The sequence below is a fragment of the Peromyscus leucopus genome, chromosome 8a, assembly GCF_004664715.2.
Source record: "Peromyscus leucopus breed LL Stock chromosome 8a, UCI_PerLeu_2.1, whole genome shotgun sequence".
NCBI classification, from domain to species: domain Eukaryota; kingdom Metazoa; phylum Chordata; class Mammalia; order Rodentia; family Cricetidae; genus Peromyscus; species Peromyscus leucopus.
In genome coordinates, this window is record NC_051085.1 from 15,165,674 (window position 1) to 15,188,412 (window position 22,739).

The 22,739-nt window shown below is 38.6% G+C and overlaps 1 protein-coding gene across 1 annotated transcript in view; it reads left to right on the forward strand.

Annotated features, from left to right (window-relative positions):
- Window positions 1–22,739, forward strand: part of Rfx6 (regulatory factor X6) — a 65,149-nt gene that overhangs the window by 24,651 nt on the left and 17,759 nt on the right. The window contains 11 exon segments of the mRNA XM_037200387.1: window positions 6,306–6,413; window positions 9,462–9,539; window positions 9,634–9,747; window positions 11,352–11,401; window positions 13,245–13,404; window positions 14,946–15,090; window positions 16,445–16,554; window positions 18,007–18,124; window positions 19,662–19,784; window positions 20,396–20,419; window positions 20,422–20,601. Coding sequence (XP_037056282.1) covers window positions 6,306–6,413; window positions 9,462–9,539; window positions 9,634–9,747; window positions 11,352–11,401; window positions 13,245–13,404; window positions 14,946–15,090; window positions 16,445–16,554; window positions 18,007–18,124; window positions 19,662–19,784; window positions 20,396–20,419; window positions 20,422–20,601 — 1,210 coding nt within the window.

The following is a 22,739-nucleotide window of genomic DNA, read 5'->3' on the forward strand; positions in this document are numbered from 1 at the left end:
ACGTAGCCACACCGGGCCACTTAGTTCCTTTCTTTGTCCTCCTGACAAGTCAGACACTTGTCCCTTATAATCACATTTGTCTCTTTTCTGTAGGTTCCTTCTTTTTGGCTCCTAGCAATATGATTAATAGTTTACCCACAAATACTAAAGTCATCAGCCACAAAAGAAGAAAATGAAACAAAACCCAACAGAAAACCAAAGAAACAAAGCAGACTTCTGTGGCCAGTCTGTAGTACATAACCTGGCATCTCCTGTAGCACAACCATAGCAACGAGGATACGGAAAGATAGCCAGTCCCTTCTGGTTCTGTGCCACACACTCCAGAGAGCATAGTGTCATTTTTGACTTTTGCCATCTTTGTGCACAATTTCCAGCATAACCAAAGAAATGTAGTTTTAAAAGTTTTTCCTTGGGCTGGTGTGCCTCTTGCTCATCTTCTGCCTGTACTGCTAGCTACAATTACACAAAAGTATTTCCAATGTGCATATTTCCAACTATTAAGATAGACACTTATACTTTACTCCGCAATGTTTTCTAGCATGCTAAACAGTTTTGCTGGGAAATTTCTATTTATAATACACAGAGATATGCACGCATGACCCACCCCACTCCTTGTACTTCAATTTACTATATCCTTTTTCTGTTTAGTTAATTTTTAAAGTAAAATTTCCTTCTCACCTCTTTTTGTGTATATTCTCTGACTCTTTGTAGTTACTACTTATATCATGTTTAGTATCCTAATGGTATAAAACTCCAGTCTGAATTTAAATCAACTAAATTTCAGTGACGCATCGAAAATGACTACTTTGCACCTTTATCCCTATCCTTTTCAGTTGTATTACAAATCACACTTTATACATACGTGCCCCCAAACATACACTGACAGTTATTGTTTATGAAATTATATAGAAAACAATCTGTGGAGGTAACAAGCAAAAGTTACGGTAGCGCAAATGCTTTTCTTTCAATGCATTGTTCTTTTAACTCAAGTGAAAACAGAAATCAGTGTTGCAACTGACTTTTGCAATTACCTTGTATTTATTTACCGTGGTATCGTGTCTCTCAAATATTGTGCATGCTAATAAACTTATTTGGGGTCAGAGACAGAACAGCCACAATATTAAACATAAAGGATAGGCAGTGGTAGCACATGCCTTTAATCCTAGCATTCCAGAGGCAGAAATCCATGTGTTCAAGGATACAGACAGGCATGGTGACTCATCACGCCTTTAATCCCAGAAAGTGAGCCTTTAGTCCCAGGGAGTAGTGGTAGAAAGCAGAAAGGTATATAAGGCGTGAGGACCAGAAACTAGAAGCATTTGGCTGGTTAAGCATTTGGCTGGTTAAGCATTCAGGCTTTTGAGCAGCAGTTCAGCTGAGACCCATTCTGGATGAGGACTCAGAAGCCTCCAGTCTGAGGAAACAAGACCAGCTGAGGATCCGTCGAGGTGAGGTAGCTGTGGCTTGTTCTGTCTCTCTGATCTATCATCATTGACCTCAATAACTGGCCTCAGGTTTGATTTTATTAATAAGAATTTTTAAGATTCATGCTACAATTTACCTTTTCTTTTTAGCTCTTTATTGCTTCATGTGGGGTAAGGTACTCTCTGGCATTCTTTCATTTCAGCCTGCAATACTCTGCAAGCTTGCAGAGTAACCCTGGTGATATCTAGCTCATCCTGCTTCCATTCTCTGAGAATGCCTTACTTTCTTTCTAACTTTTTAAACAATATTTTCTTGAACCCTTGAGAACTTCATATAGTGTGTTGTGATCATATTCACTTCCCCACTGAACCCACTAATTCCTCCCAGATCTACCCACCTATTTTCCAACCCCTTCCAATTTCATTTCTTCTCTTTCTCCTCATTTTTCTTTAATTATTATTGTTATATGTATACATACACATAAATATATAAATACAACCTGCTGGGTCTATTTAGTGTTGCTCATATTCAGATATTTTTAGGGTTGACCATTTGGATAACCAATTAGGAGGCTCATCCCAGAGGACGATTGATTCTCCCTGTCTCATAAGGCATTAATTATCTACAGCTCTCTTTATCTAGGGGTAGAACCTTGTGAGATTTCCCCTACCCATGCTGACATATCAACTGATATTGTTATTATGCAGGTCTACTTTACACAAACATAATCTTGTGATTTCATAGTACGGCTCTCCTGTTCTATATAGAAGACACCATCTCTCACCAGATGTCTTGGTCCTCTGGCTCTTACAATCTGTCTGGCTCCTTTCCCACGATGTTCCCTGAGGTGTAGGTGCAGGAGTTATGTTTGATCAATTGGGACTGGGCACTTCACAGTCTGTTATTCTTTGCATTTTGACCAGTGTGTCTTTCTGTAGTGGTCTCCATCTACTGCACAAAGAAGCTTCTTTGATGAGGGTGAAGCTGCATTTATCTCTGGTTATAAAGATAAGTATAGTATTTAGAATGTGGTTCAAAATCATAGAAGTTTGGGGGAAATGGCAATAGTAGGTTCTCTAAGTTCCATGGCATCACCAGCCAAGAGTAGATGGTTAGACTTACAGTACGAGGCATGAACTCCCCCCTATTGAAGAGGTCCTAAGTTCAATTAGACAGATGTTGACTACCCTCAAGATAAGAGTGCCACTATTGTGCCTTTGAGGATATCTTGCTCATGTTGATTATTGTGGTTTGTAGGTCCACAGAAGGGTAGGACTGTCACTTGCTTTCCTTTGTGGGCAGCTTGAATACTACCTCCCAGTTCTATGAGCATTAGTTCTCAGAAGGGAAGCCTCAAGGGTAATTCCAGCTCCATTCCTCTAAGTCTCACATACAAAGTGTGTGATGTCTTCAGCAGCACAGACTTAACCTGTAAACTATGGGAGGAAACAAAGGGACACAGTGATAGCCTCTGTTGGCTGGAGGGGAATCTCATGAATATCCCTGACCAAGAACTTCAAAGATTTTTCAAGCCTGGTACTGAGGATTTTGGTAACTAGTACCTGACTCTTGGGGGACCATTGTCACCCCAAATGAGATAACTTCATTTAAATTACATATGTGCTATACATACATATGTATGTATGTTTTATATATAATATCCATATATATATATATACAACTTATATACATCATATATAGTTTTAGGTAAACATGACATGATTCCTATGGCTTTTCCAAATTTCCTTAGTATGATTACCCCCTCTCTCCCTCTCATTCTTACTGCCTTCCCCATTTAAAAGCCCCCCCCCAATTTTTTTCATTTCCCCTTTCATATACTTGTGCTCTGTTACTCCTCTCTCTAGAATACCTTCCCCCACCTGCCCCTACTTGGTCCTTCTTTACTTTCCCGGTTTCTGCTCTTACTCTAGGTTACACACTCACATCTAAAAATTCAGAGCTGGGAACTATGCATAAGAGAGCACATGTGTGAGTGTTTGTCTTTCTGGGTCTGGGCTAACTCATTGTGATATTTCCTTGTTCCACCCATTTACCTGAAAAGTTTATGATTTTATGTTTTCTTCGTAAGTGAATAGTATTCCATAGCGTATGTGTGCCGCATTTTCATTATATATTCGTCAGTCATAGAACATTTTGGTTATTTCCATTTCTTAGCTATTGTGAATAGAGCAATGAACATGGCCGAGCAAGTATCTGTTGAGTAGGATGCCTAGTCCTTTGGGCATATTCCAAAGAGTGAAATAGCTGAGTTATACAGTAGATACATTTTTAGCTTCTTGAGGTTTCTCCATACTGATTTCTATAGTGGCCGCACCGGTTTGCAGTCCCACCAACAGTGAGTGAGGGTTCTCTTCCCCGACCTGCTGGCCGGCATTTGTTTTCGGTTGTTTTGGTGATCTTTACCATTCTGACGGGGGTAAGATGAAATCTCATAGTTGCTTTGGTTTTCATTTCTCTAATTGCTAGAGAAAAATGAACAATTTTTTTGAGATATTTCTTAGCTATTTTTATTTCCTCAATTGCAAACTCTCTGTTCAAATCTACAGTCTGCTTTTTATTTGGATCATGATTTTTGACTGGTTTTTTGAGCTCTTTATACAGTCTGGATATATATCATCTGTCAGATGCATAGCTAGCTGTCAAAGGTCCTTTCTCAGCCTCTGGGCTCCCTCTTCATTTGCTTGACTGTTGCCTTAGCTGTACAGAAGGGTTTTAGTTTTATGAGGTCCCATGTATAAATTGTAGACATAATTCCTGGACACATGGAGTTCTATTCAGAAAGTCCTTTCCTATACTGATATTGTAAAGAGTACTGCCTATGCTGAGTTTTTTTTCCCTTGAACTTTTGATGTTTTAGGCTTTACAATGAGGTTAAAACTTGTTCTTTCATTAAAAACTAAATTCTAGCCAGGCGGTGGTGGCGCATGACTTTAATCCCAGCACTTGGGAGGCAGAGGCAGGCGGATCTCTGTGAGTTTGAGGCCAGCCTGGGCTACAGTGAGTTCTAGGACAGGCTCCAAAGCTACACAGAAACCCTGTCTAGAAAAACAAACAAACAAAAAACCCCCCAAAACCAAAAAACCAACCAACCAACCAAACAAACAAACAAAAAAACCAAAAAAACCCCTAAATTCTAGCTAGGCATGGTGATGCATAGCTTTTGTCTCAGCACTCAGAGTCAGAGGCAGGTGAAGCTCTGTGAGTTTGAAGTGAGCCTGGTCTACAAAGTGAGTTCCAGGACAGTCAGGGCTGTTGCACAGAGAAACCTCATCTTGAAAACAAACAAACAAACAAACAAACAAACAAACAAACAAACACTCACCAACAAACCAACAACAAAAACAAAACAAAACAAAATTATTTATTTTCGTAAGTCAGCATTGTTTTTCTTTTCGGCCTACAGTACTCATCTTTGATGGTCCACTGACAGGGTTCAAAATACATGGCAAATCCAAAGCATAGAAAGTCTTTGAAATAAATCTTGAATTATGAAGACTAATTAGATGGAGTGGGTTGAAATCAACTTGCAATTATATCAGCATATGAAGATTATTTCTGTAATAGTTCTTGACTATTCTTAAGTTTTTATTTAATATTTATCATGCTTGAGAATAGAGGTTAGGGCTAAAATTATAGCAATTAGGAAATACTGGTTTGCATGTTAATATAAAATTGGTTTACATGCTTATATAGAATCTTTCCATATGAATCCAGTGATTTTTAAAGTATTTGATGTTTAAAGATTCAAGAGTCTTCCAAACTTTTTTGCTGTCTTACCATGAAAATTCTAGAAGGATATTCAAAGCCTGGTACTGATAAGACAGGGTGGAAACCCTGCATGTGTACATTAGTAATCAATCTTTAGTCTAGTAAACTTATTCAACACAACATAGATGAACATAAGAAACCCAGAAGTCTGGAGATGCTAGAAGAGAGGACAAAATTCCTTCCTTCCCATCTTTTACCATATTTGTAATTTTATTCCTGACTCAAACTTTTGATTGCAACCACATCTATTTAATTTTTTCTGTTAGTTTTAATTTTTGTTTTCTGAGACAGGGTCTCAGGTGGCCAAGGTTACCTCAGGCTCTCTGTGCCGCGGAGGCTGCCCTTGAACTCCTGGTTCTTCTGTTCCTTCCTCCCAAGGATAACTGCCTCTGAAAAGTTTGTTAACTTCTGTTTCTAGAGTGGGAACAATCAGTTCTGGCCTGTGGGACATTATAAACAGACATCCACTCTTCCCACAGGTGTCAGCTCTGCAGTATTACATGTATCACACAATGTGTCTTTGCAAATTTTTTTTTTTTTTTGTAATTTGCTGAAGACTGTTTTCCTCCAGAGATGCAAAAGAATGACAAACTTCCATATTCAGTGTGGGGGCGCTGACGTAGAGAAGTTCAAATTACAAGTTTGGAAACCAGAAGACTTGGATGCTAATAAAGTCCTAGCAGTAATGAATCCACCCGAGACTCAGCAAGTGGATCTAGTTCTCATCGTCTTGCTTATGTTACTGGGAAATGCACAGTTGGGATCCACCAACCCTTGATTTTGTAGCTAAAATAATTTTAGCAATTCCAGTAGTAGACCTTCCAAAATGTACCATTAACAAATATGAACTTGAGTTTGCTCTCTAAAAATGGCAAATATTCAAAACAAAACTCCCAAGTGGGAGGGAAAATATTTTGATGATGAAGTTATGTAACATTTGGGAGCAAACTGGCTGATGTATCTGGTTAATTCAGTTACACAGTTTACCCAAACCTCTAAATGTACACAGTTTGAAATGTTCATTTCTGTTTCCTTACCGAATTTGGAGTCCATAACCATGACATTTCTTTTTGTGCCTCTCTTAATTACAGGGTGGTTTTACTCGAAAATACTCCCTTAGCTCAAAAACAGGAACACTTCTTCCAGAATTCCCCAGTGCTCAACATCTTGTGTACCAAGGATGCCTTTCTAAGGACAAGGTATCAATTAAAGACACTTCTCTATCGATTTTCTGATATGTTGGCTCCGTATCTCCCTTCGTTGGGAATCTTATGGCACTTGCAGGAAGCAGTCAGAAATCTGCATTATCAAACAGAATTGATTGATTTATAGGAGAGACAAATGTTTACTAACATTGATTAAACACTTTCCAATTAATTATTTACCGTCTCTATGATAGTGCATAATCAGAAGGTGGTAAAACAAATCCCAAAAGGCTAGAGATTATTTTTATTTAAAGTTCAAAATTGAGGGAAAAAAACTATACTGTGTTTATTGCATCCAGATTTTCAGTGGTAAGCTTTATGTTTTTTTTTTTTTTTTTGTTAGTTCCATTTTATTTCAATAAATAGTCACTGAACATTTCTCTAGGATGAAATCTGTTCCTAGCAATGAAGGGGATGCTAAAGAAATGTAAGGGTTACACAAGATGGCAAGGGAGAATTGTTTTCATTTCATCCTATAAGTATCCCTCAATAAGAATTTCCAATGTGTCTTTAATAAAGTCTCACACCAAATCTTCTCTTATTTCTGCACTTCTAAAGTCATTTGGTGGGGAATTACTGGCTCTTTATTAGTGGGTACCATTATTGAATCAGAGCTTAATGATCTTTATGTGTTTCTTTCAAGTAAAGCTCATTATATTCATGTTGGATGAAAGTGCTTTTTGACACATTTCATATTTTGAGGTGCAAACACACAAGGATGTTATTAGTACTTAACTGAATCATTTTAGCAATAGGAGTTTTGTAGAAAAATAGGAAACAAAAATAGGATATTGGTTTTTTTTAACTATTGATACATAAATAGAGACGCAGAGTAACTATAGGACCCACATGAGTGCCAGAACGACCATGCCAGGTAAGAAGAGACCAAGTGGTGAAGATAATTTTCAGATGTTGAATATATCCATTCCCTTCTCTTCCCACTTCCAATCACAGTTCTCTAGGTTAGCACACTTTATATTTATAGATATAATGATTCTTCATACTAGAGAAATTGGAATAAATGTTAACATGTGGCAGCTTGTGGGGGGAGCTGTGGAAATCAATGGGACTTCATTTCTTGGAAGGAGAGTGGTATTGGCTCTCCTTTGTGGAGAGGGTTGTTTGCATGCAAGCATGCCATGAAAATGTTTACTGTGTAAATATACCTGGTGAGAGCCAGAGAAGGAGGCAAGTGACAGAGAAAAATAGAGAGGTGAGGCACATGGGCCAATAGTTTATTTCAGTTTCTCTGCTGGCCTCCGAGGAATTCCAACCTTTCACATTGAAATTCTGGTAGATCATTTCTCACTCAGGTACCCAGGGTGATTGATTATGAGACCCCCTGCTTCTAAGTTCATTCCCAGTGAACTCTTTTACCAGTCCAGGGACTGATACCCTTCTCTCTGTCCTAAGGACAGCTTAACCGTTTTACCTTCCTACAGTTGCCAAGATCTACAGGTGATCTATCAGATCCCAGAAAGCTGAAGCCAGGGGCAGAAAGAGTGGAGAATGCTCAGTGAGGAGCTGATCCCAGTAAATGTCATTGCCAACAGCCTGGGGGTGGGGGTGGGGCTGCACTTTCATTCTGCTGCGTCATTCAAGGCGGAGATCAACTCCACTCCATGTTCACTGTCTATAATTGATCTGAACCTTGACTCTTTCTGGTAATGTCAAAAATGATATTTATTCCTAGAAAATAAAATCAAATGTATTTCTGAAGAATACAAGTACACTACAATTAAAGTTTAGTGTCATAAGGCATATAAATATTAAACACATGAAATACTAATAATAAGATCTAAAATGTCTGCTGAACTGTGTGTAAAGCAGCATATTTGAAAAAAATAAAGCAACATGTGAGCTAGAATTTATAATTATATTAGTAGAGTTTGGAGCCCAACATGTTAATTTTTATTAATTTATATAAAGTGAATAAGGTAATTGCATTATAAAATTTTAATACATGTATATTACTTAACTTTGATTATATGCATACCCAAGTTACCTACATTTTTCTGCTTTCTCTCATCCCACTGATACCCTTTGTATTTCCTAACAGTATTTTGACAATTTTATGGCTTCCTTTCCATCCTTCACACTGTCCTTATTCTCATGTAAAACGTTTGCTTGGTGACCTATCTAAACATAATAGTTTTGTCTAAAGTGTAGGGAAGTTTCATTTGCTTTGATGCAGACACCTCCTGGAAATATCCTGTGGTCAGCATGACTCCTTGAAAGAGAGTGCTAATTTTCATGCCATCATTATTTAGGGGCAAACTAGACCATAAAGATGGATGCTGTCCCCATAATAAGAGGTAAAACGCAAAATGGTAGGCCAGGCAATGATCACATCACCATAAGATGCTGCTGTGATCCAAAGAGCTAACATTCATCCTTTTTTTCAAACATACACTAACCACTTTGTATGTGTTAATTCATTTAGAACTTTTATTAAGGCGACTCTAGAGTCAAAACCTGAAACCACTACACCACACTGCTCCCAGCATCCGAAGAGTTGATGTAGTTTAGGTCAGATATGTGGTAGGACACCTCTTATTCTAGCACTTGGGAGGAGGAAAGCAGGCAGATGTCTGTGAGTCTAAAGCCAGCTTGGTCCATATAGTGAATTTCAAGTTGGCCAGGGCTACATAGCAAGACCTTGTCTCAAAGACAACAACAACCAAAAGGTGATGCATTTTGATGTTGTACATTCATTTTTTCCAATAAAACATATTTTTCTTATGCAGAAAATTAAGATGATATTTTAGTCAATGGTTCCCTTGCTACTACCTTTTAAAATGCTCTTATTAATATCATGTATCATGTTACATCTTATCATGTTGTATGGCATCAGATCACCAATTTCCCCATCCTTTTCCTTTGCTGGGCAGTAATCTTGGGATAAGTAAGGATCTGCTCCTTGTTCTAGGTCCTTTGCACTGAGCAAAATGCCTGGCCTATAACAGGAGCATCTAAGTATGAAATAAATAAATAACAAATTAAAAAAAATTCCTTAGTTAAGCCTTTTCTTCCCTAACATAGGTTGATACTCTCATAATGATGTACAAAACTCACTGCCAGTGTATCCTTGACAACGCAATCAATGGGAACTTTGAAGAGGTGAGGTTACAGAATGCTTCTCTATGACATTATGTAAACATTCACATCCTGTTCTTAATAAGTTCAATGTGCTCTTTGCTCTACAATTAATTAGATCCAGCATTTCTTACTGCACTTTTGGCAAGGAATGCCTGACCATCTACTTCCCCTGCTGGAAAATCCTGTTATCATTGACATTTTCTGTGTTTGTGACTCAATTCTTTATAAGGTAAGCTCCTTGGGTTGCCTTAAGCATGAAGAATTCATTTCCTTAAATAACACCCTGAATGCTTATAAAATATTTACAATTATTTAAAAACCTTTTTACAGTAAGCAAAACCAGCTCAATTTCTGTTTACATTTAGGAACAATCCAAAATAAGATATGGTGGCTAATATTTGAAAAGTTTATGAAATTTTGTTATCTCTATGAGATGTTTTCATATTAACATAATACAACATCAATTGTCTCAGGAGAAAGCAGAATTAAATACTCTCATTGGATAAACACCTTGAAAATCTCTAACTTAAATGCATTAATGTCCAATTCTGTCTTTAACCTAATAAGAGTCTACAGATTTCTTCAGAATGGTCACAAGAACAGATCCTGGGACAGATAACCAGGTTGACCTAACCAAACATTTAGTGGGGAGGGAGAGAGCATCTTCCACAGTTGACAGTAAGAAGGCCCAAATGGGGGGGGGGAATAATATTGCACCTTAAAATGAGCTTGCCTGCATTTACCTGCCAAGTTGTCATATGGAAAACCAAAAATTACCCTTTGAGAACATGTTCTGAGTTGGCAAGAAAGTTCAAACATGTAGGGCAAATTAGTTAGTTCTTCTTTCTCAGGTTTTCGGGAAAACTAGAGGAGACACCAGCTACATCATTCAGAGGCAGCTTTGCAAACAGTTGACAGCCTGACTTGAGGACAGGAAGTGAGGCACCACATGTCTGTTCAGTAATCACAAAGTGAGAGAATGCAGAACCAAGTGCAGGGTTTTCTTGCCTTCATTCACTTCAGGCTTATATTGATGGACAAGAAAGAGCAAAGACCATCTTTGTTTTGTTTCTTTTTTTTTAATTAAATAAATGCCAATATTTTCAAAGAAAGATTCAGTTTGCGCTATATGATTGTCTGTAATGCTTACCACTTGAAAAAGCAATTGGTGGACATGAGGTGGTTCTGAATGAACACAGGGGAGACCTAGGCTCAGATACACAGCTGTCACCGTCAGAGGGACACCATTGGGATAACAACTCAGCTCTCCTGAGAAATAACTTCCACACACCCACCCTTCCCCCAACCCATGCACAAATGATTTTTAAAATTTTAGCCCAATGCAAGAATGTCCTGTTCTAAGTATCAATAAATACATTTAGTTCTCTTCCTCATGGCAGGACCAGGGAGGCACAGAGGGCACAGGAAATAAGAGTGGAAACTGAGCATCTGTAAGGTTCTCCCCCCCACATCTAACTGCTAGTCTACAAAACAGTGTGTGATTAGCAAGACCAATCCATGAGTAATTCAAAGGAGGGCTGTTAATTGACTGTCTCCTATGTTCACATACAAATCCCACATACCCACTCAGAAAGAAATCATGTTACTCTCTAGGAAAGTAACAAGTGAAAGTAATCAATCAATAAATAAATAATCATTTCTGGTGCTGGGGATGAAGTTCGCTGGGCAGATTGCTGGCCTAGCATCCTAGAGGTCTTGGTTCAGTTCTTAGCTCTGCCTAAACCTGGGTGGTAAGACACAAGCCCATTCTCCCAAAGCTCTAATCACAATCATTTCTAAAGGTTTATATTAACTCTTTTTGCTTTGGTTAAGGTTCTTACAGATGTCCTCATTCCTGCCACAATGCAAGAAATGCCTGAAAGGTATGTTCAGCTAATAAAACAAGACAGGTCCTCATAAGAATAGCAGTTTCACCTCATACACATGTTAATGAAAAACATTGGCTTGGAAGTCATTCTTTTATCAAGAATATTTTTTTTTTCTTCTATCACCTGAAAGGGGTGTGCCAGGGTCTTCATTTTTGGGCATCAGATAATAAAATGGGTAAAATGAAAACCTAAAGTACCTTCAGTGTGAGACCTGCCAAAGTGGGAAAAAAAAGTTGGTATCCAAACACGGTCGACCTCCAATGTGCTTCAAAGTTCTTCAATGAAGACTAGATGGAGAATGCATGGGACAGTCAATGGGAAAAATAAGCAAAATAATGAAATCTGTGAGGGAATTTTGGAGAAATCTTAAATTACACTTTTATAATTAACTTAATCTGCAAAATCAGGAAGTGGAATAATGAACCTTCTTTCAGTAAAGAAATAAGATCTTAAATACTTTATTTAAAATGTATGGGGAGATTTTTCACACAGCCATTTCCAGCGTGAAAACATAACTTTGGGGGAAATGATCAACATTTTCCCTTGAAAAAAGTCTGTGAAATAATGTAAGTTATTTTTAGACAGAGGCCACAAACTAAATTATGCCTTCATGTAGTGCTCTGATGCACGTTGGTTGATAGACATATTTATTTTTGACACCTTTTCTTTCTTTATGTAGTAGTTGGCCTTGGTCTGGTCAATAGCTTTTTCAATCATCCATGGAGCACTTCAAGCACCTGATCTATCCTGTGAGTCAGTTACACATGATAATTCATGCTTATTTAGTGGCAAGCAACTAGTTACGTGACTATCTAAAATAGCGGTAACAGCTGAGCTTCATTCAATCATATTTTTTTTTCCAAAATACCTTTGACCATATGGACAATTGAAAAACTGAAAGCACAATATTAACATTATTGCAGTTCCTCCGAGAACATTTCCACATTAGTGTGCATGGCCTGGTGCTCTCCTTTAAAGAGAAGGCATACTTTCCTATTATTCAGAGAATACTGTCATTTATTTAATTGACTCATTATCATTGAATGATAAATGCTTGAATATTATTCAAGAGTGAATATTATAATCCAAAATTACCAAAGGAGGAAGCTGGATGTGGAGAGTTCATTCAATGTCCCAGCGGCAGCTAGACCCCAGGGCTTGACCGAAACTTGGCTTTTCCCTATGTTTTATCACTGCCTCCCACATACAAACTCATCAACTATACATAGACTGCCTCTGCGAAACAAATATGAGGATTTTAGAGTTTTAAATATTTATATGTTCTTACACGCTGCCACAGTTTGCAATTTTAAGTAGACTCTCTAAGTAGTACATTTTTGACTACCTGTCACATACAATACTTATACTTCGATGATAAGAATATATCAATAAAACTGATTAAATACATACAGTTTTACAATGTCAATGTAATATCATCCAAGAAGTCAAATATGTAACAAAAAGCTGACACATTTTCCCAAGAAATGTATTTCACAGAAACTAATGAATTAGGAGTTAATAATAATAAGGAACCTATTGATTACTAATTTCATGCTAGGCTCAAACAAGGGTATTTCCCATGAGTCATTTCATGTAATTCTTAAAATAATCCCATGACCAGATACTGTTCTTAGTCCCATTGAATAGATGAGGAAGCTGGAGTTTGAGGAAATTGAGCATTTTTTTTTAAGATCATATATAGCAGCTCCAGGCTGAGTCTGCTTGGTTTCAAATTCATGCTTTTGGAACCACTGGCCAGCAGGATCATCCATTGAAAGGCAGATATTCAATACATTTTTTGAACAATGCAGCACCTAACCCAGCGTTTTCTTTGTAGCTTGCTATCAGACATAAGAAATTTTGCTAAAAATTGGGAACAGTGGGTTGTTTCATCCTTGGAAAACTTGCCAGAAGCCCTAACTGACAAGAAAATCCCCATTGTGCGAAGATTCGTGTCTTCTCTGAAGCGACAGACGTCTTTCTTGCATCTTGCTCAGGTATGGGGTCCGCTGAGAATATTAGTCACCCAAGGCAAAGGGAGCTACTCTTCCAATGAAAGATCTTTCACAATTTGAAGGAAACGAAGCATGCAACATCAAGATGAAATGTGTAACCTAGAGCAAATACTAGACCCGAGAGAGGATGCATCGGTATAGAATTATATCTGTATGTTTGTGTTTTAGCTAACTGTACAGCACATGTATTAATATCCTGCTTTTGGAAATAGACAATGCCCATGTAATATGATGTATATAGTATAAGAAGTTGGATGGACAGCATTCTGAAATTCTCCACACTTGTTTTGCAATGTTTCTACGTTATTTCAAAATAAGAAGTAATGTTACTGTAGTCTCAAAAGCAAGATATCAGCTGGCACAAGGCAAAGTTGTGAGCAGTGAGGCTGTGTGGTTCCTTTTTCACATTTACCTTTTAAATTGTGTGTGTGTGTGTGTGTGTGTGTGTGTGTGTGTGTATGTGTGTGTGTGTACATGAGTCCAGGAGCAGTGAGGCTGTGGGATTCCTTTTTAACACGATGAGTATATGTGTGTCTATGGATGTGCACATGGATATAGGCCAGGGACACTGGATACCCCAGAGCTGGAGTTACAGGTGTCTGTGAACGGACTGACATAGGTACTGGGAATAAAATTGGGACCCCCTGGAAGAGCAGTACATATTCTTACCCTGTAAACCATCTCTCCAGCCTGGCTGTGTGATATTTAACGTTATTAAACCTCTAAGCTCTCTACTCTTTAAACTGCAGCTGACAGTCCCTGCCAAATACGGAACAGCAAAATAATTCATATATAGAAAAAGCATAGACACTCGTCGCTGTCACTATAATTATTGGCGTTATTAAGATTTCAGTATCCTGAATTTAAAAAAAAAGAAACAAACTAGAGATAGGTCCAGGCAAGAAATGTAACCTTTAAAATGTTATTTTTAAATTAATATTTAAATTTGATCATTCTTGCTGTGTGATGATGGATCAAAAATATTATTTTCATTTTCTGAATCTCAAATGAAATTTCAAATCTATCTCAAAGACGATCATGAGTTTCAGTTATTGCTTTTAAATTTAAAATGAGGGGAAAGCTTGAGCAGAGGAGAGAATTCAGTCAATGAAGTATTTGCCATACAAACATGAGGACCAGCAACCACACAAAAGCTAGGCATGGCGGTAGCTTATACTCATAAAGCCGGTACAGAGAAGACCGAGACACAGGATCCCTGGGGCTTCCCAGCCAGTCGATCTAGTTCAGTCGATGAGTTCCGGGTTCAGTGAGAGGCTCTGTCTCAAAAAATATTGTAGAGAGAAACTGAGGAAGGCACCCAATGTAGACCTCTAGCCTCCACAGAGACACGTACATACAACTACATACAAACATGTATTTACACACAGATAAACTCAAGAGTTATTTATGATTGTCTTCCTTCAAGAAACTACTTTTATCACAGCTAAAGACTGTCTCAGGTAGACTGTAACTGATACACTTCAGATTTTTTTTTGTTTTTTTTGTTTTTTGTCTATGTGCAGATTGCCAGGCCAGCTCTCTTTGACCAGCATGTGGTGAATTCCATGGTATCTGATATTGAAAAGGTTGACTTAAATAGTATCGGATCTCAGGCACTTCTCACCATCCCCAGCAGTACAGACACGGAATCCGACATCTACAGTGAACGTGAGTCTGTTTAGCTAACAACAGAATCTCCTAGCTGACACTATCGACCCCTTGGTAGGTAACTTATCTGAGGGGCAAGGAGGATGTGTCATTCATTGTAGGACATTTATCAGCATCATTGGCCTCTGTGCACCAGATGCCATGAGCAGCATTCTCTCCATCTGTGACAACCAAAAATGTCTCTAGATGATACTGAATGTCCCTGACAGCAAAGTTACATCTGTTGGAGAAACTCTGATGGAAATATTTTTAATTAGAAACAACCAAAAATATATAACCTGGAAATAATCTGTATGGCTTTGAGTTTTCTGAATTTTCTTCCACTTTTAAATGACATACAATCACATTTGCTTTTGTCCTATGCTCCTGTATACAGCGTATGACACATATTAAGACTGTGCCTCAACACAATGATATTAAAATACAGATCTGATTTAGCCTTAGACTATTTGACAAAGTTAACCCAACCCATATGAGTGGTTAGGCATCTGTGCTCAATACTAAGGGACAGCAGCAGACTCTCTTTTCCTATCACTTTCTGTCTGCTAAGACAGAACAACCTGCAGCTTCCTACAGGACATGGCACAAGCCATGGCTTGTTCTTGGAGTCTGACATCAAGCCTCATTTCAGTTAGCTACATTACATCTCGGGGTTCCGCAGACCTCAAACTCTTCAGCAATGTGATAATCCTAGACGGTCTCTTTAAATTTTCTGAGAGATGTTATCTGTGTAAATGGCTCAGTTCTGCAGTGCAGAGCTTAATTTGTAGAAGATAGAGTCTTTCAAAAAGCAGAAAATCAACAAGCCTAGCCTGGGCCATTCATTAGCTTTCGACACTTCTAACGAGTTACTTTCAGCAAATAAAAGTGCTGAATTAAAAAGAAATATTCATTAAAGTAATTATTCCAATCAAAGACATGTATACAAATTACATATATAAAATATAAACCTGTATTTCAGTGTATCCCAAAACAGATACACTGGTGACTGAGTGTTTTTGTTGCTATCATCAGGAAAAGAAATTAATACATTTCATGTATTTACCCATCTCTCTTTCTTCTTTATGCCATAAAATTTCTAATGATTTGTAGCTCAAAGTTTTATCTTGGGTTCAAAGTAATTGTGATATATTTTAATTTTGAATTACTACATGTTGACTATTCATAGTGACAAGTTTTATTATGAGATTTTTTTCATATACGTATATGATGTATTTTGATCATATTTATGCTTAATGACCCTTCTTCTCCTTCTCACTCCCACTGATCCCCTTCCTCCTCCCAACTCTTGTTTGTTCTCATTCTGCTCCTCCCTCCTCCTCCTGCTCCTCCTTCTCTTCTTTTGACCTGGCAGATGACTCTATCACTGTGTTCCAAGAACTGAAGGATCTCCTTAAGAAGAATGCTACAGTGGAAGCATTTATTGAATGGCTGGATACTGTGGTTGAGCAGAGAGTGATTAAGGTATTTTTATGAATCATTCAGAAAGTATTTTAAGAAAAAAATCTGAAACTGGCTGTAATTTTTTTTTTTTACTGGTGTGGAAAAGATCCAGACTGTGGATTTTAAACCATGTTTTGTGTATTTCCTAATAAGGAAAAGGGGCCAGCCTAGATGGCCATCAACAGACGAATAGGGAGTGAAAATGTGGTATCCAGTGGAATTTTTTTCATCTGTAAAGAAAAATGAAATTTGTTGGAAAGTGGCTGGATCTGGGATGCACTGTATCAAGTGAGGTGATCCAAGCCCAAAAGGACAAAAGCAAGTGTTTGTCCTCACACATGAGCCTGAGACAGAGCCTGAAAGTGCATAGGCCTTACAGTGTAACTGTGGATAAAGGCAAGAAAGGGTGAGAACAGGTGATACGAAAGCATGAGGTGGGAAAAGGGACACGTGGGACATGAGAGAGGTAAGAGACTTGGGTGGGACTGTGGGGAGTTCAAGCACAGTGGAGGGCAAGGAGATGAGGAGAAGGAGCGTCTACTAAAATACACTTTGTTCAACCGTGCCATAAAGATATTTAATAGCTTGTATGCTGATTTAAAATGCTTTGTAAAGTTTTTGAAACCCTAAAAAATTGAAAGACCCAAATATTAAAATTAGGAACATACCAGTTTGAAAGTACTGAACACGGAATCAGCTACAGGATGATATCTTCAGTTTATAAAGTTACACCTGAACTATAGCAGTAGTTAAAGACAAACACAGAAACTGGAAAGATTTGAGTCTTTCCAAACAAACGAATTTTCTTAACACTGACTGGAACTGTGATTTGCTTTTTTTATACATTTGAAATTCTGAATCTGGAAGGTTACAATTTTACATTTTCTGTTTAGTTTCTTCAACAGTTTCAGTTAGCTTTCAAAGTCATCCATCATGAAGAAAGGCATTGAGAACAAATATGTCCCTCACTAGCTGGCGCGAGCCACTTCATATCAAGGAAACTGGTTACAGTCTGGGGACTTTTTGTTCTGGAAGGAAAACAGACTCTCGTTCAGGACCAGAGGAGTCGGTTAATCATTTACAGAAAAGTACAACCCTCACTTCAGACATTACCTCCTGTCCTTCTTAAAGCTTTATCAAAAACAACTGAAGATTAAAAAAAAAAAGCCTGTGAATTATTTCACTTTATAGTCTAATTCTAATAGGAATCCAAGCTATAAAAGAATAAAGACGTAGTGCCTTGGAAATAACAAGATGAAATAAAAAAACAAAAACAAATCAAAACAAAACCAAAAAAACCAACCACAGGCTGAAGTTAAAAATCCCGGGGCAATCATTTTATTTGATGAAATAAGTATGGAGCCACGCTGTCTATCTGCTTGTCTGGCTGTTTGTCTACCCAGGCATCTGAACAGGGCGCATGCGCAGTGACATGGCCGAGTTCATAGCTTCGTTTTGCTCCTTTACTTTTAGACAAGCAAACAAAACGGAAGATCCCTGAAGAAGAGGGCGCAAGACTTTCTGCTGAAGTGGAGCTTTTTTGGTGCCCGAGTAATGCACAACCTTACCTTGAACAATGCGTCGAGTTTCGGTATTCAGTGTGCCTTACGATGATTGCTTTTTGCATGATTTCACTCATTCTTCGGTTCTCCCGTCTTCGACACCTTATTGCTAATTTTTCCTTCTCAAAACATGTCTGACTATCAAGCAAGTTGAGAGCGGTAGCTAGGAGCTGCAGTTGGGGAATCAGATCCTGCAGTGTCAAATGCTCACACTGTTTCTCTCCTTGAGAGGTATTAGAAGAGCTGGCGCAAAACACTTCCACTGATGTGAACCGTCTGTAGAAGTGCTTGCGTAGGTTTTCTGTATAAAACAAACAAAACAAACAGTAACTGAGACACTGTTCCCCAGAGACTCTACTTACTGCTTAGCATGGGGACCACTCACATCTTCCCCCAGTACCCATCATCATGTAGCATGGGGACCACTCACATCTTCCCCCAGTACCCATCATCATGTAGCATGGGGACCACTCACATCTTCCCCCAGTACCCATCATCATGTAGCATGGGGACCACTCACATCTTCCCCCAGTACCCATCATCATGTAGCATGGGGACCACTCACATCTTCCCCCAGTACCCATCATTCTTGCATCTTTCCCCAGTACCCACATAGCTGCCCTTGAGGAATCAACGTGTAACTTAGAAGGCACAGGCTCCTAAAGTTCTGAACTGTCTTGCCTGATCTTTAAACCCACCACATAAACTGGGCTGTTAGCCTTTTCAAAAATTGAGTACTGTCTTTGCCGTAACCTTTCTGAGCTCACAAACCTTCAGTTACAATACTAAGCATATAGACAGTGATTGGACTTTAAAAACTTTTTGTGTTACAAAACAGGTTAGAGTCAACTCAAGTTTCATCTAGGGTTCAGTGAGATTAAAGTTGAAAAATATGTTGCAAGGTCAAAAACAATAGTCTATTATTTAAAATAGCTTTTCTTATATTCCGAGTTTCTTAAAATGCATGGCACTGAAGCCTGACTTTAGTGTGAAGAAAAGACTTTTGTTAGGAAGACTGCTGAAGAGTTCAAAGAAGTTAAAAGTTCTCAGGTCTGCCTTTCACATGAAAATTACTCAGTTGCTTTTATTTTTAAATCAAATATGGTTCAAGCTGGAAAGACATCTTACTTGATAAAATTTTCAGACACCGTTGGCCATCGTCTAATTATTTAGTGCAAAGTAAACAGAAATCAAGCAGAAGAGAGGTCATTCTCCACAGCTCAGGCTTATCATGCTCCAGTGTGTGCCCTCTTAAAGCATAAAGCCTGTCTCACTTTCATCCACATTTTCCTTTGATGTAATTAGTGGCCAAAGGGCTGGCAGGACAGTGCACACAGGGAGCTGAGCAGGAGGTACACAGAAAGATTAGAGACCCAAGTTAAGCATGTTGGTCTTAGCAGGTCATTGAAAGTCCAACACGTGTTTGTTTATTTCGCTTGTTCCTTGTAAAGTGTGGTGAGATGGTCACAAAGATAAGTTTTCTCTTTCCTTTTCTCTCTCCTTCCCCTCTTTCCTCCCTCCTTCCCCCACTTTCTGTCTGTACATGCCTCCTCTTCTATAAACGAGGTTCTTTCCACTTGATCCGGATGCTTCTGGATGAATACATCCTCCTGGCCATGGAGACTCAATTTAATAATGACAAAGAGCAGGAACTGCAGAACTTATTGGACAAGTATATGAAGAACTCAGGTAACTTCAACAACTATTATACTTTCCATATTCCTTTTTTTAAACGTAAGTTTAAGGATCTGTAGGTGCACACGGGGGTTTATATAGTCTGTTTTCCTCCAAGCTCAGCACCACTAGCATCCTAGCTGAACATTGATGGAGTACCCTCTTCCCTTCATTTAGACAAAGCAGTGAAAGTTCCTCAATAGAAACTGGAAGTTTACACAACTTAACATTCTTAATTTCAGAGACTTTAGATAAAGTTAGAGAAGTGTCTGTCATGCCCACAAAAAAATCCTTGTAATTCAAAACAGCACGTGTAGCAGTACCATGTAGAAATATAACAGGAGATCGGAGGAGGAAGGACAGCCTGTTTCGGGTGAGAAACCTACCTTTGGAAGCCTGGTTAGCCCAGAGTGGATTCTTGTTTAGTGCCCTTCAGAATATGCCTGGCCATAAATACTCAACTACCAAACCCAGCACCATAAATATCAAAGCCTTCCAGCCTGTTTCCTGTGGAGTTTCCAGATTCATTACTCAACCAAGATCCATTTTCAATGTCTTTTGCTTGGGCTTGTTAACGAAGAGCATTTCATAATCCTATCTTTGTCTCTTTAAAATAACATTTGCAGATGCCAGTAAAGCTGCCTTCATGGCTTCCCAAGCTCCTGCTTTCTGGCCAACCGTAATAAGGGCAGCTCACTTTCCAGTGATACGGTGAAGAATGAAAGCCATGTGGAGACACCCTACATCCCTCTGCCTCCCAGCCAGCCTGGAGCCATACCCCCTGCTCTGCACCCGTTCCCAACTGAGAATGCTGAGAACATGCCACTCACAGGTATGAGGAGAAGCAAGAAAGCACACCTTACATTTTCCAGCACATCTCAGTGAACCCATTCCTTCATTTCTCCTAACACTCACAAGTTCAGGAATGCCAAGGAGAAAAACATTTTATATTATAAAACATAAAAAACATTTTAAAAATTTATGAGTTTATATTTCTGATGTTTTGCAATTACTGTTTATACCATTACTCATGTGATTATCATACATTGACAGTAACTCATATCAGAAGTATGAATAGATCTCTTCATTTAATAGAAGAAAACCTATCTTAGTCATGCGTAAAAATCTTTAAGGTATGTTAAAGATAAAACATGGGCTGCTTTCTAGGCATTGTGGCATACACCTATAATCCCAGCATGCAGGGAATTGAGGTCAGAAGGTCACTAGTTCAGTCTGGGCTGGGTTGTCTAGCAAAACCATGTCTTTTCCTTTTTTCTTTAATAACAAATTATTTACGTCATAAAAATATACTGCATTGCACTTCAAATTAAAATCCCCTACCGTATATAAACTAATAACACACAAAGAACATTTCGATTAATAGACTTTCCAGATTCTTGTTTATTATTTTAAACATAATTTCTTCATTGGTTCTTTGGGAATTTCATATCATGCACACGAATTCCACTCATCTCCAAGTCCTCTGTGTTCCCCTGCCTGTCACCCTTACAGTGCCCTCCACCACAAAAAACATCAAAAAACTCTTTGCTCCTCCTCCTCCTCCTTTCCCTCCTCTCCGTCATCTCTTCATTCATTTGACTGGCACTAGGTGCTGTGGTGTGTCACGCAGTACATCCTCTTGCCCATCAGCCTTACTTGCTGTAAATGTTCAATGCAATGAGTCACTGGCCTGGTTCAAGGCCTCTGGTTTCTGATACCCCATATCACTGCACCCTTACCGAAACTCCCCTCAATATCCTGCCACCATCCTGAGTCATGGAGATCCTGTGGGTATCCTAGGGTGGCCAACCCAAGGCCCAGGAGATAGGTCTGGGTGGTGGCTGTGTGCAAAATCCCCCCTTTAAAAAACTCGGTTGCTTATTTGATTTTGGCTTTGGTGAGATTTCTCTTCCAGCCACTTTAGGACAGCTATACAATAATTTTATGCTTTGCAGCAAGATGAATTTTCAGTGATTTGAACTAGAGATCAGAGGATATTTTAAATCTGCTCATTGGCTCATGGGCTTTTTTAAAAAGTCCCAATTTTATACATTAATTCATTGGGCATGCAGAATTTTAAGACAAGAGAGGCCTTTTAATGCCACGGTTTAATTAAACCACAGGAAAGCCTGAGAGTTGGAGACATTGTAAATCCCATCACTCACCACTTGTGTTTCCCGATGTTCTCTACTGTCTCTGAAATAATGGGCATTGCGATATCAGTGCATTTTTCTATTATTAAAGATCAAATCATTTTTTTTTTTTGCTATGGTACAATTACACTCCTTTGCCCTTCCTACTTGTGAGTTCTTTTTTTTTTTTAATTAAAAATATTTTTCGGCGGGCAGTGGTGGTGCACGCCTTTAATCCCAGCACTTGAGAGGCAGGGGCAGGCGGATCTCTGTGAGTTTGAGGCCAGCCTGGGCTAACAAGTGAGTTCCAGGAAAGGCGTAAAGCTACACAGAGAAACCTTGTCTCGAAAAACCATATATATATATTTCATTAGCTTGGTCTACAAAGAAAGTTCTAGGACAAGCCAAGGCTATACATTGAAACCCTGTCTCAAAAAAACAAAATAAAAAAAAGAATTTTTTCATACAGTATATTTTGATCATGTTATTCTCCCTCCTCCTTCCAGCTCCTCCCAGATTATCCCACATCCCCCACTGTGTGAGAAAAATGAAACAATCCCAGGTTTTACTCTTACCAATTCCAAGTTACCACTGCTGTTAAATATAGTTGTATTGTGAATATACATGTGCCTATATATTCTCCAGTTCAGTTATTTACAGAAAGTAAGAATTACTAAGTTGGAACAAAGGGCACGTTCATAAATCGTTCGAATACTTTTAAAGCCGTGATCCCATCTACTTACTAGACTACTCACAGAATCCTCTCACTCTTTTTTTCCAGGTCAAATAGAGCTTTCACAGAGTACTGGCCATCTGATGACACCGCCTATTTCTCCAG